This window comes from Pleurodeles waltl, chromosome 9 (genome assembly GCF_031143425.1).
Source record: "Pleurodeles waltl isolate 20211129_DDA chromosome 9, aPleWal1.hap1.20221129, whole genome shotgun sequence".
NCBI lineage: Eukaryota > Metazoa > Chordata > Amphibia > Caudata > Salamandridae > Pleurodeles > Pleurodeles waltl.
Genome location: NC_090448.1, coordinates 1,123,263,029 through 1,123,276,600, shown reverse-complemented (window position 1 = coordinate 1,123,276,600; position 13,572 = coordinate 1,123,263,029). Strand labels below are relative to the sequence as shown.

Sequence of the window (13,572 nt, the reverse complement as noted above, 5' to 3'; positions counted from 1 at the left end):
TTGTCTGTGTCTAAACCAGGTTATTATTTTAACCACAGATCTCGCAATGGATTTTATTAATTTGGAGGGTACAATCCACTTCAATTAAAGAAGTATTATATATTTGATGAGATCTCTCTATGGCCTTCTGTAATTTGGTCGGTATAACCCCTTCAGGGAAAGAAGTATTTTATATTTGAATCAACACGGGCAAGATTTATCCCACACGATCTAAGGATAGAAGGTGGTCATATATGATGGGGGACCCTGAGCTTTTGCTTGTCTGGTGTAGTTTAATGCAAGATTCCACAGATATGTGTGCAACTCAGCAAAGAATTGGTGATGATAGGACATTTCTCTAAAGTTGATGAGATATGTTCCCAAAGGGAACAGTCGTGGTGGTGGTGATACAAGACAGTTTGTTTCTTAGTTCCCAAGATTCACAACAAGCTGTTGCGAGAGGACAGGGTCCTCCCTCCCTGCTTGGAGATTATTTTTTCTTATAGTTGTAGTGAATAGTTTCTTTTAGATGTCTGGAGAAAATTGTTTTTCTGATAGTTTCTAATTTATGTTTGTGAAACTGGCCCTAAAATTGAAATGTTTGCTGTTACTGAGATATTTATGGGATTCATCCCTTGGAAGTTGGAACTAATTCAGTTTATGTCCCCAGCATGATCCATTTCCTGTGGCCTTTATGTCAATTAGTTGTACCCATTAGAATCCAGGCCTCTGGCTAAGCCTGCTCCGTGTATTGGTATATCCTTTTCCACTTTAGAGTCCTTCAAAGACCTATTTCACAAGCATGTTCTTTGTCCTGAAAAAACATAACTTCTGATGCCAATGTTGCCTTTTTCAATGAATTCTATTAACTAATGCCTTTCTGTTTACTGGTCCCTAAGCATAGTATAGCTTCCCCTTTCAAGGGTAGTCAGTTTTTCATCCCCAAGTAGTTTTAGTCACTCTCCCAAGCTGTCTTCCGCAAGCTGCCTATTTTCCCTTGATATGCATCTTTTCACTTGTTCCCGAGCCTCCATGTCCTGTAATGTCTCAAGTCCGGTAAAACTCCAGACCCCAGAGCCTGGTTGTCTTCTCTTCAATTCTCCCTGCCTCCTCCCTTACTCAGACTTAAGTCTTGTCATTTCCATTGTGCTCTTTGAGACCTGTTTTTCCCTGCTCCATACAGTCCTGCGATGTACTAGAGTGGCCCATGATTGTTCAGCTTGTTGTGTGTTCTGATTGGCGGATTAGTTCCCTAAACAATAATATTTCTCCTTCTCTTACTGCAGTTATGATTGATGGTGTGGAGTGGAACGACGTAAAGTTTTTCCAGCTTGCAGCTCAATGGTCCTCACATGTGAAGCACCTTCCAATATGTATATTTGGACACTCAAAATCCAACTTCTAGCATTTCTGGGGAAGGGTGTGCAAGAGAGAAGTTGTTTTCCTTTAAGGACTGGACCGCTGGGCGCCAGAGAACTAACGAGTGCCAACAATTTGAAACCACCACGCAATGTTGTTTTTTTACTACTATTATTATTATTGTGCGGATTTATTTAAAGCTACGCTTGGATTACTTTTTTATATTAATTTTACTACAAGGGAAGGAAACCCTTTAAAAAAAGCAAAAAAAATGTCTTAAATATAGATTGCGCCGGTAACTTGAAAATAATTTAAGCACCTCCCCTGAACGATCAGGGGAAACCAGAGTGGATAACTGAATAACTGCACTGCTTATTAACCTGAAGGGTGTTTTTATGTTTCTTCATGATTGGGTGTTGAGCATCTAAGTTAGTTTATTTTTTAATGCAATTTGAGATGCTGTAGGAGTTGTAAATGCAAGGTAAGAATGAAGAGGTGACTGAATATTGCTGGAAGTTGATGCTGTCCTCTCTGTCCCCTCGTTAGCCAATAATCCCCGCCTCCCAACCATTCACCACCTCTAGTTGCCCTTATCAGAAACAAGTCAAGCATACCTTCCTTTTGGAAGGTAAGCTTGACTTCAAACGTGGCAGGATAACAAGCCACTTGGCTGATTTGAAAAACATATTTTGCAGAATGTTTTTAAATGTCCTTGTTTATGGAAGGAATTTCACCCTTTGAGAAGAAGGGGAAACATCTCTTGATGCACAGAGGACTCATAGAAACAAACCTACAACATACAGCCATATGTACATTTTTTAAATAAATGTTATTCTCAATGTTTGTTAAGGAGATGGCAAGTACTTGAAGGCCAAGACACATCTGAAGTAAGAACACTTAGAAATGGCATATTTGCGGACAAACTAAAGAAAACAGGTTGTCATCATCACAAATTGATTACTTTCTTGTCATTGTACAGGTTTCATCTCAATCCATACAAGTTGTATCGGGGTGTTTCAATGTGTTGGTGAAATATTTTATTTCTCCCTAGGAAAAGATGTTCTAGCGTAGACTTATTGTTGAGTTAGATGCCCATTCTTGGTTAGGACTTTGCATTGTCATGTGTTCCGTCATAACTCAGCTCCATTTCCAAATCTGAATGACTATTTAAACAAATGAGGGGTAGGCATTACACTAATTTTACCCAGAGAAAAAACTTTTTCCCAGTCCCTGTTGGGAAGACATTGAGAAACGTTTGAGCTACTATGTTTTCAAATGGCAAATTTATCTGACTCGGATATCACCCGTGACAGATAAAAAGCCAACTTTTAATCAAAATTAATCAGTAGAAATCTGCCATATTTAACCTTGAGATGATCTGATATTTTCTTTACCAACACGTGCCAGAGATAGGAAATTGTTCTAGAAGTAAGAAAAGCTGTCCCAAATCACTGGTTGTTACTCCATCCTCTAATGTGGAAACTAGGCACTGCCTGCCCCGACGTTCAGGACAGAATTGCCTTTGGTCTTGGGTTAATATGTCACCCAAATCGCTGGTGACCTCTACCAATTGACTATTTCTTTAGACCTTATGAATCAAATTAGTGGTCTTACTCAGATTTACCGTAGACCAACCCCCATGTTAGAAAAAACACTATTATCCCTGTGCACACTACCTTTTACCACTGTTTACACCAGCCAGTGCACTGCTGTTGCACATTACCTTGGAAGATAGCCCTGCAGTGTGTGGAGGGGATGACCATGTTTACACAGAGGAGCCTCAAAGGCTTTTCAGTTAGCTGATTAGTTTCCTAAATAATTTATTTGCCATGTGTCACAATAGAAAGGCAACAAATACTACATTTCATTATTGTCAACAACATTACAGAACATTGGGTTTCCCAGATTTTGCGAAAAGCTCTTATCCGTTAAATCTATGTGGTGGAGGGATCAGTTTCCTTTTATGAATTTCTGCTCTTTTCCATTATTTGTGTCCCAAAGTATAGAAGCGAGAAAGACTTTATGCCGGTTTGTAAAACCTCTGCTTAGTCTGATCATTTTTGGATTCCACCTGGTGGTTCTGAGTCCCGCTCTCCTACACTCCCCAGTCTGTTGCTAAGCCTTGTCTACACTTTTATTTATAATAGTTTAGTACTTCTCTTTTTAATCTTTTTTTTTAATTTGTTTTGTTTTTTTAGTAACAGTTTGCTAAAGCAATATTCTCAGCCGCACTGCTTGATTTTGCTTATCAGTTTTTCCAGTGAATGTATCTTGATTTGAATCAAAAGGGTTTCTTTGGCTTCTACTACAGTGGTGAGTCTCCTTAGATTAATGTTTTATGTCACCAAAACCATGGTGGAAGATGTACTTACTATGTACTTCTCTAACATCTTTAAATTGTAATCGCAAGGGCAAAAATCGGATTGACATACAAGGTTTCTGTTGTTTTTTTGTGCAATATCTGTATGGTTTTAGTCATTGTAACTCTCCTCTTGTTAGTACTTAGAATTCATAACATGTTTGTGTGTCAGTGTTCTGAATAATTAAATACACAGCATCGACTATTAAGTTCACAACTAATTCTTTACATCACCTTTTTGTGCATGATTTTACATTCAGTAATCCTTCCATTGAGAGAATAAGGAAAGTTCAGTCTAAACTGTTAGTGTTGTCATGGGTAAGGGTTTTTAGCTTTTATACAGATGATCTGCACACTTCTTCACAACATGGAATTTTCATGTTCTTGAATTTTCCATTACTCTCTCCCCTTTCTGCTGCTGGTTTATTGGCTTCATCCTGAAAATAGAATTATGTTTAGACCACCCTCAGCATAGCAGTCAAACAAACTTTACATCCAGTCTATCTCGGCTGTTCCTAAGTAACCTTTCGAAGGTTTATATGCTTCCCTTTTTTAATGAGCCATCATCCATAGTAATTGTTACTGAAACAGAGCCTCAAAAGGCATCTTCCACTGTGCTTGCACAAATAGGTAATTGATTGTAAGATTCAGGAAGTCTTCTTGCCTTATTCTATGTTCCTTCCTTCACCTCAGCTATGTCATCATTTGAAAAGCTCAAGTAAGAATAGCCTACTTTTAGTAGGATGTCTTTAGAATCGCAGTGCATTAGGCTGCAGTAGTTACTTCAGCATTTGTGGTCAGGGAAGTGTCATTTAAAATTGCACAGCTTTCCAGTAAATTTCCCTAAGCCTCATAATTAACATTCAGAAACTTAGCTTCATCATGAGAAAGTTACCAGCCCTTACATCACATAGAAGGAAATAAGAAGTGTGGGGCTGCGTCTGAAAGGAGGCTATCAGAGAGCACATAAACATACTTTTGTCAGTCCTCTATTGCTCTGCAGAATGCAGTGCCTCACAAACAGATGTCTGCCGAACTGGCTGACCATGTCACAGATGGCATTGCAACTACTGCTTTGCCCAAGGAGTGTTAAAACTGTTTTTATGGCTCTCTTTGGTTACTTCCTTCATGCCATACCCTTCCTGAGCGAATACCAGCTTTGATAATTCTGCTTAGCTGGATCATTGGACTTTTTGTGTGACATTCCTTTTCTCCAGTGTCTATTTTAGGATAGTGTTCCAATGGGATTCTTCATACATTCCAGAAAGAAAGCATCATTAGTTACTTTAAGGAGTTGCCTTAGGTCGTTGAAGGACCAGATGGATATCCATACCAGTAAGGCAGAAATAATCACCTGACAAGACCAGCAATCTTAAGGTGGACACCCACTTCAAAGACCTAAAGTATAATTAGGTTAACAAAACTTTAATTGCCTCAGGGCAGCAGTCCTACTTCTTTCTAAAAAAAATATGTTTCTAGTGGAGACACTTTTCACTCTTCAAATCCCTTCCTTCTATCTACTTATAGGAGTTTTGTTTATGCTTCATCCATAGAAATGTATGTGTTGAAAAACTGCTCAGGTTTGAGGGAAAGGGCTGATGCCATGGCACTGTCTAAACTATCCTACTTCCAGAGGCACAAGTGAATTTCCATATATCTTTGATGCCTGTAGAGGTTTCCGTAGTTCTATTGTGGCTTCTTGGGAATGGGAATAGTTCAAAAGGTGAAAACTGTGCAGAGAAAATTGAGGTCCTAGTTAGAAAATTGTGTTTCCTACAAGTAAGTTTATGATCACAGAAGATATGCTCAAAGTAACTTTTGTCCTTTACCTTGCCTGCTAACATAGCCCCAGGAATTTTCATTAACATTAAAACACCTCAACATGAGATGCGTAGGACAGATGGACAATGAATATTCCTCATTCTCCTCTTCCTGTCATATTATCCTCTGCTTCTTGCACCCTTCTTTGCCTCGTGATGTAACTAGATGAGCGTCTGGTCCTCGGAGGAGTGATAGGAACTACAATGCGTTCTTTCCTTGTAATGGCGATTCGGCACCAGAGAATGTAGTGCTGTATGGTGGTTGTGGTAATGTCCACGGTCTTTCCTATACTTTTTCATATCTCAAAGCTGGAAACTCTTTTCTGAATGTTTTTCTTCATTCTGTACTATAATGCTTTTTCCCCTTTTTTATTAAGTGTAAATTGATAACTTTCTAGAACGCATCACTTTTTAGTCTTGGTTTGTAAAGAGGGTTATCTACAAAATATTCCCCTTTCTTTCTAGTAGGCACGTTGTTCCCTTTCCTGCAGGTTGGCAGTGAAACCCAACTTGGCCAGCTTAAAAGGCGGGTTATGTTAATATTCAGAAGTAAAAATGAACTAAGCAGTTTCTTATGTAAATAATCATATGGTGCCAGAATAATTAATCTCTCTCTCTAGCATTTATTAAGCACTTATTAAAAAAGCTTGTGGAAAGATGTGCCCCCTAAATTAATCATGTGCATTTGACTTATATAAATGCATGCATCTAAACTACCTTAATGGTAGGATGGTTTCATTGGTCCATGTAGGGAATGCAGTAAAGGTAGTTTTACAGGAGGTGTGGATGACGTAGGTTTCTGCACACCTGTCAGTAATGAGCTCTGAATAGGAATGCTGCTAATTGGGCAGAGGACTTGGGCTAGTAAACACCATTTGTGGGAGCTGCGTAGATGGCATGGCGGCTATGACAATTTTAAAGACCTCGACTCTGCAGTTTAAGAAAATTCTTTCAAATTCTAAATTTAAGCAGTTGTTTTCACCATAAAATCACTTCCTGGTACAAATAAGCCAGAGGAAATTGATACCAGCAACACTCCAGCATTTGCAGTGCAAATACATGTAATTTCCTTGAGGCTGGACTAGGAGTTTTTGTATTTTACAAAGCAAACATTTGAAATTTAAATGTTTATAACGTGCAGAATAAAAGATATCACAGTCTTTGATATTTCCATGCAGAAAAGGGTTCCTTCCCTTACTGACAGTATTAAACAAAGAGATTGGCCTCCTCCTAGGTGGACTTCAGGTTATGTATGATTTGACTGATTACCATATTAATGCTTTTTTTAAATGCACGCTGTAAATAATTACTGATCTTGGGGCCCCTGTGAAGTTTCCCCGAGGTGGGCAGCGGAAGCTCTCCAAAAGTTTAGTGGATATAAAAAAAGTTCAATATTATCAGTTTAGAAGTAATTTATTAAATACTTTATTAACATGTAGTCAAAATTTGAATGGCTGAAGAATTTCACTCATTCATTCTAAAATTTCTGGGTGTACACCTGTTCTCTCTCATTACGGTCATATTGTTGGGACGGTCTCCATGTCTTCTCACCTCTGCCGTCCCAGCCAGACCTCTGTCTGCAACCTAAGACCGGCTCTTACTCCAACCTTCAAGCTAGACACCGCTCTTTCCTTTCACTTCCTGTAAAATCTTGTGCTTTGAAGCATTTTCTCTTAAGGCAGAGTTTTGGCCCCACATTTTACACCATGATGATTTCTTTCTGCAACCTTTAAATTCACTTTTGACTAATCTGTAGTGTTCGTCGGTGGAAACACACATGAAAAGATAACCATACTCTGGCTAGGTGCTCTCCATGCACGAACAGTAGTAGTTTGTTGCCCGGTCTTTACAACAGCATGACGGTTTTCCTGGGTCTCCCAATATTAGCTTTGCTATTATATTCCATATCCACCAGGCAATAAAACAATCTTTATGCCAATGTCCTTCCATCTTTTGAACACAGATACTGTGGAGCACCAAGAACTGTACAACTGGAAAAAATCATGGCCTAATTCTCTATGAGAAGTTGTTTCTTGCACCCGATTTAGATGCGACTTCCTTTCGAATTTCCTCGGTGTGAATTCCTCCTGAAATAGTTTTGTGAGTTGGTCCCAGAGTGTTAATCCAATATAATGTAGGCCCTATATCTCAAATTGTACCTTGCTTCTTAATAACGATTACTTGCCCATGGTATCATCCCATCCTACCAATGACTTCATGTCTCAAGATCACAACCTCACTCTGGGGATTTGCTAAATTCTTAGATATTTCAACATCCGGCTCTCATCCACCCATACTTGCGATCAACTGTTTGCCCTCTCCTGCAATAATTTAATTGCTAACTTAATAAATTATGTCTGGTAACTCATCATCTTAAAAACGATACAGGCTTTGTACTGGGCATCTGTCATGATTTCTTGTGACTGCTGGTGTGCAGTTTGTACTCCACGCTGGGAACCAGGGCAATAATTATTTCAGCATATATGCTGTATTTTTTTTGCAAGATGTTGTGAGACGACTAGACACGAAGAAAAGTTGCCATCCGAAGTGCAAGAGGGAAATGCATACATAAAATTATTTGTTATTTATCTGTTTTTGCTCAAGAAGTTGTTAACCACGATAATCTGGTTTATTTTGGGTGTTCTTGGCTTTTGAAAAAAATATGAAGGTCATCTGTGTGCCATGACGTCATTATCGAATCTTGGCTTCATTCCTTCCATAAATCAGATATTTAGCAACAGTTACCATACTCTGTTGAGTCTCGCCCTTGAAAATGAAGTAGACCGTGGTTAAAGTTTTACTCTTTCATGGTCTTTGTGGAACGAGGTGACATATGAGCAGGTTGAACTTGACAGCCCAGCGTGATGCCATGCATGGCCAGAACTTCGCGCAGCATGACGGACAATTCAGTGAGTCCCCCCTATAGTGGTCGGCGTGAAGATTGCCGCCAAAGACTGTTCATTGCTTCATGCAGGGTTTCCTTTTGCGTCACAGGACCGGAGCTTGCGGGGAGCAGTATGTTGTGGAAGGTGGCCTCTTGTGATACCTAAACTCTCAAGAAGTTCAGTGCACATCTAGATGAGTAACTCATTGACATTTTGGGGTGCAATAATCCTAACACTGTGATTTGCAGGTGTCCTCTGATGGGTCTGCAGGACGGTGGCTGTCGGAAGCATTATACAGTGACTTTTATTACCAGCGCCCCTCATGTTTGTATATCCCGCCCTTAACTGTATATTCTTAAGATTAAGTGCACATTCTTCGACACTTTTTTGCGATGTAACAATGGCATATGGTATGTGCTTAATTTGAAACTTAAAACTGTGAATTAATGTCCTTTGTACAAATGTTTCCTTCAATACAAGTTTAACATGACTAGTTTTACATGAATAAAGCACCTTATAACAGCCTGTGGCCGATAACCACGTGGAAGCTTGCACATTTCTTCCATAAATCTCATTGTGTTTTCTTGTGTTTTTCACCCTGTTTTTTGCTCTGCACTTGTCTTTATCATGTTCTTTACCATTCCATTTTATTTTCATGCCTTAATTCACCGAGATTGTCAGCCAAACTCCAGTCCATACTGAGAGGTTTCCTTGAGGCCCTCAGGTGCTTAAAACACATTGGGGCAGATGTATCAAAAAACCGAATTGCATTTCTTAAATAACGAAGTTTAAGAAATCGCTATTTAAGAAATGCAAAATGGTATGTTTGAATTTTGTGATTCGGTAATAGCGATTTCTTAAAATTCGCAAATGCTATTACTGAATCGCAAATAGAGAATCCGACCCCATTCGCACCTAGGGCCTGTAGGCCCATAGTTGTGAATGTTTTTGCATTTCCCAAATTGCGAATTCCAGTTAGGAATTCGCAAATTAGGAAATGCAAATCCCTGGGTGCTGGGGGCCTAAGGCCCCATCTGCTGCACCCCAAAATATTTTTTACGGGCATGTGTGCGCTACATGTCAACGCTACATTTCAATTTTAAAAATGCATTTAGAATGCATTTTTAAAATTTGCACATGGTTACCACCAAACTTTAATTTGTGGTAATTGCATTTCCTAAATGCCCAATTCGCATTTAGGAAATGCTTGATACATGTGCTTTGGAAAGTGCAAATAGGAATTCTCTATTTGCGATTTCCAATTTTGAGAATCGCAATTTGCAGTTCTCTAAATGGGGTCGCAATTTTAAGGAATCGTTATATTAGCAATTCCTTAAAATTGCACAGCGAATGCCTTTCATACATTGCGAAAGGCATTTTTGCATTCGCAAACGGCCGAATTTTGCGATTCGCACCGTTTGCGAATGCAAAAAATCTTGATACATCTGGCCCATTGCTCTTGTTAAGAGACACAGCTATTGTGCTGCACCACATATGCCTATTGGTCATCCCTCGTGGATCCCCAGAGCTGTGGCTCTTCCCCGATAAGTCAATGTCTTTACTCGGTTTACTGTAAATGATCCATGAGTCAATCATAGCCATCATTTTCCTCCCAATGGGTTCACCCTTTTAATCATTGATCATGAAGGCTTCTCTCCAGCCGATGTACACACTTAGCCTTTATCACTGCATCTTCATCAGTATTTTAAGTCATTTACCCGGTGTAGTGGATTCCATCATAAGTATGAAAGGTGATTGGTCAGATGCTTGCAAAATTCTCAACTCCTGACAATGACGTGGGCTGCATTCCACTCAATGATTTTGTTGCCCACTGTGACCCACTTTGCAAAGGACAGCCGTATGCAAAGTGTATGTGGTTCTGCTGCATTAAAAGCAGTCCTGCCCAAAATGTCAGACCAGGTTGCTTCTGGATGAGAAGATCCACGACCACAGTCCAGTTTCTGCCAGGTTGGACCGCATCAGTGAGGTGCTCTGTGAGTCCTGTGGCATATCAAGCACAGGACATGCTTCTGGGTTTATCTCTTAATTTTTTTTTTGTAAATGTTTAAAATAGGTAGGGAATAAAAAATGCATTTTCCTTTGTTCAGCAGCAGTCAAAACGATGCGAGACCCCAGGATGCAGATGCTACTGTGCAACTGAATCGTGCAGGTCTCGGAATCTGGCAGGAGCAATTTGGTTGAAGTAAATTCTTGTTTAATTTTTCTTCTCACGTTTCACCAATGATAGTAATCATTATTACCAAATATCTATAATAATGTATTCGATTTTAGGCCGGATTTTGACAGTGACCAATTGCATCAGTATTTTGCAGGTGCAGATTTGATACATTGCAATGTGAAGATAATTTTTGATAAACCTAATTGGAAAGACACATTTTCCCAAACCATTTCTCGTAAGCACCTTTGTTTGACTCTATTGCTTCAGTTTAGTAAGGATTTTGTGACGAAATAAAGAGCAGCCACAACATTTAGGGTTGGGGTTTAGGGATATTGTGTTTAATTAAAGGGTAAAAATTAGTTTGAGTTCTTAGAAATGACATGCCTTTTGTCTTCCGATTCTTGCTCCTGAGTTCATCTAATCAAGTAAAAGTGATCAGAGACTGGAATAGTGCTGAGACCCCTTTGACTTCCTTCTTGTGGCATTGATGGACACACGACTATACTGTAATTATTAGCAGGTAATTTCTCAGAACATGCATGGAAGGCAAGGATGCTGAAATACGAGCCGAGGAACTGAGGTAGATGCTCCTGCAGAAAACATTGGTAGGACTTGTTGGATCACTTTTGTCACACACATCTGAACAGTGCCTAAAATGCATAGTCTAAGAAGGGGAACACTAATATGTGGTCCATTTTTGCTTTACGTTGTTCCATGAGGCAGTCACTGCTCTGTCGTTACCTGACTTAACTACTTGTTCATTTCCACCACGCGTCCTCCTTACAAGCTCTCTGAGAGGTGGTCCACATCATGTAGACGAGTCTGACATGGACGCGTGTGCCATTGACAGCTGTTCCATGCTACGCAACCATGAAGAGCTGGGAAGCACATGAAATCGGCCTAAGACCACAAATGATCTTTCAGTGGAGCACTCCTGCTGCTGGTAGTCTTTGATGGAGCAATTGGATAGACATTCTTTGTCCTAGCTTTTCAAAGGGTGAAGGCCCAATGGAGAAAAGGCAGTAGTCTGTAACTTTATTCATTGGTACCTTAAGATAATACAAGTGTTGTGTAGCCGTGCTTTGAATTATGGCCTTAGTCTCCGCCTTTAAGTCTTTGGTAAAATAGCAGGACCTGCTGTTGAGGATACTTTGCCAAGTTTGCCTTTCTGTCTAAATCAGGGTCAAGGAGAGTGGAGATCAGTAGTGGTGTTTAATTCCTCGCTCTTTTGGGTGGGCTTAAGAGGCATCTCCATGATGGTCTCTCTGCCTCTTGCGACCACCGCGTACCATAGGCGTTGGCTTCGCTCTGTCCCTCAGTAATGTGCACAAGAGGGTGGTGCAGACACAGTGGTGAGATGTGCAGCTGCACAGAAATAATGCACAAGGAGGACTGTTACCACTTTGTATAAGTGTACAATTTGTTTTACCTGTGTTTAACAGCTTTGCTTTTAGTTAACTTTTGCATTTTTTGTGTAGCCGGATCTGATGTATTTTCTTTGTTTTGCACACCTAGCAAATGTGCAATCGTGGGCAGTATTTACATTAATAATACAGCACTAATAAATACTGGAAAGAAATGCTGTCACTGTTTCTTTATTTGCAGACCACTTGCATGGTTTTTAAAAGCTAGTTTTGTGTATTTAATTAATCTCTAGGAATGCGTTGAGCAAATTAACAATAGAAAAGTGTGGAACACCATTACTTAATCAGAACACCTCGCTCATTTCCCTCTTAAAAGGGAGAGGTTCATTGAATCCTACCTCTGATTAGATTGCCAGAGAGAATATCCCTCTGGACCCTGTTGCATCTCTGCTTGCAGCACCACAGACATGTTCATATAACTCAAATCAGTCAATCAAAGCATTTGTAAAGCTCACTACTCACCAGTGAGGGTCTCAAGGCACTGGTGGGGCTGTTACTGCTGCTCAAACAGCCAAGTATTGAAGTGTCTCCTGAAGGTAAGTATGTCCTGTGTCTGTCGCAGATGGGTGGGAAGAGTGTTTCACGTCTTGGCGGAGAGGTACGAGAATGATCTGCCACCGGCGGTCATCCTGTGGATGTGGGGGACGGTGGCGAAGGCAAGGTCAGCGGCGCGAAGCCGTCGGGTCGGGGTGTAGAAGAAGAGCTGTCTGTTAAGGTATTATGGTCTGGTGTTGTGCAGTGCCTTGTGAGCGTGGGTGAGGAGTTTGAACGTGATTCTCTTGTTGACGGGGAGCCAGTGCAGGTCTCTTGGGTGGGCTGTGATGGGGGATGTCCAGGATGAGGTGTGGAGAGGCGTTCTGAATGTGTTGCAGTCTTTTCTGGAGCGTGGCCGTGGTTCCTGCGTAGAGGGCATTGCCGTAGTCCAGTATGCTGCTTACGAGGGCTTAGGTGACCGTCCTTCTGGTTTCAAGGGTAGGTCGCTCCCCCTGCCGCTGCAGCTCCTCCAAGTTCCCGAGTTCCTGTGTTCCTGAGACCCACCTAACTGTAAGTACCCCCCTCCTCCCAGCCCCTCGCCCTGCCCCGCGCCACTCACCTTCTCTCCTGCTCCTGCTTCTTTTCCTCCTCTCTGTCTCTTCCTCCTCGCTCCCCCTCTGCAATCTTCTTCTGTGTTCTTCTGTTCTTCCCTTCTGTTCTTCTGTTCTTCCCTTCTGTTCTTCTGTGTTCTTCCGGTCTTCTGTGTTCTTCTTCTCTGTTCTTCTCTGTGCTTCTGTGTTCTTCTTCTCGGTTCTTCTGTGTTCTTCTGTGTTCTTCTGTGTTCTTCTGTGTTCTTCTGTGTTCTTCTCTGTTCTTCTGTGTTCTTCTCTGTTCTTCTCTGTTCTTCTGCTCTTCCGATCTTCTGTGCTTCTGTCTTCTGTTCTTCTGTCTTCTGCTCTTCCGGTCTTCTGTCTTCTGTTCTTCTGTCTTCTGTTCTTCTGTTCTTCTGTTCTTCCCTTCTGTTCTTCTGTGTTCTTCCGGTCTTCTGTGTTCTTCTTCTCTGTTCTTCTCTGTGCTTCTGTGTTCTTCTTCT

The 13,572-nt window shown here is 40.7% G+C and overlaps 1 protein-coding gene across 8 annotated transcripts in view; it reads left to right on the top strand.

Annotated features, from left to right (window-relative positions):
* PACS2 (phosphofurin acidic cluster sorting protein 2) overlaps window positions 1-1,593 on the top strand; it is a 394,365-nt gene extending 392,772 nt beyond the window's left edge. For 7 of the 8 annotated variants that reach the window (XM_069208859.1, XM_069208865.1, XM_069208863.1 and 4 more), the window contains exon 24: window positions 1,266-1,509. In XM_069208859.1, the coding sequence (XP_069064960.1) occupies window positions 1,266-1,384 (119 nt within the window). In that variant the 3' untranslated portion in view covers window positions 1,385-1,509. Of the gene's footprint in view, window positions 1-1,265 lie in introns of all 8 variants that reach the window. The other variant, XM_069208861.1, reaches the window with a different exon arrangement.
* The last annotated feature ends 11,979 nt before the right edge of the window (window positions 1,594-13,572 follow it).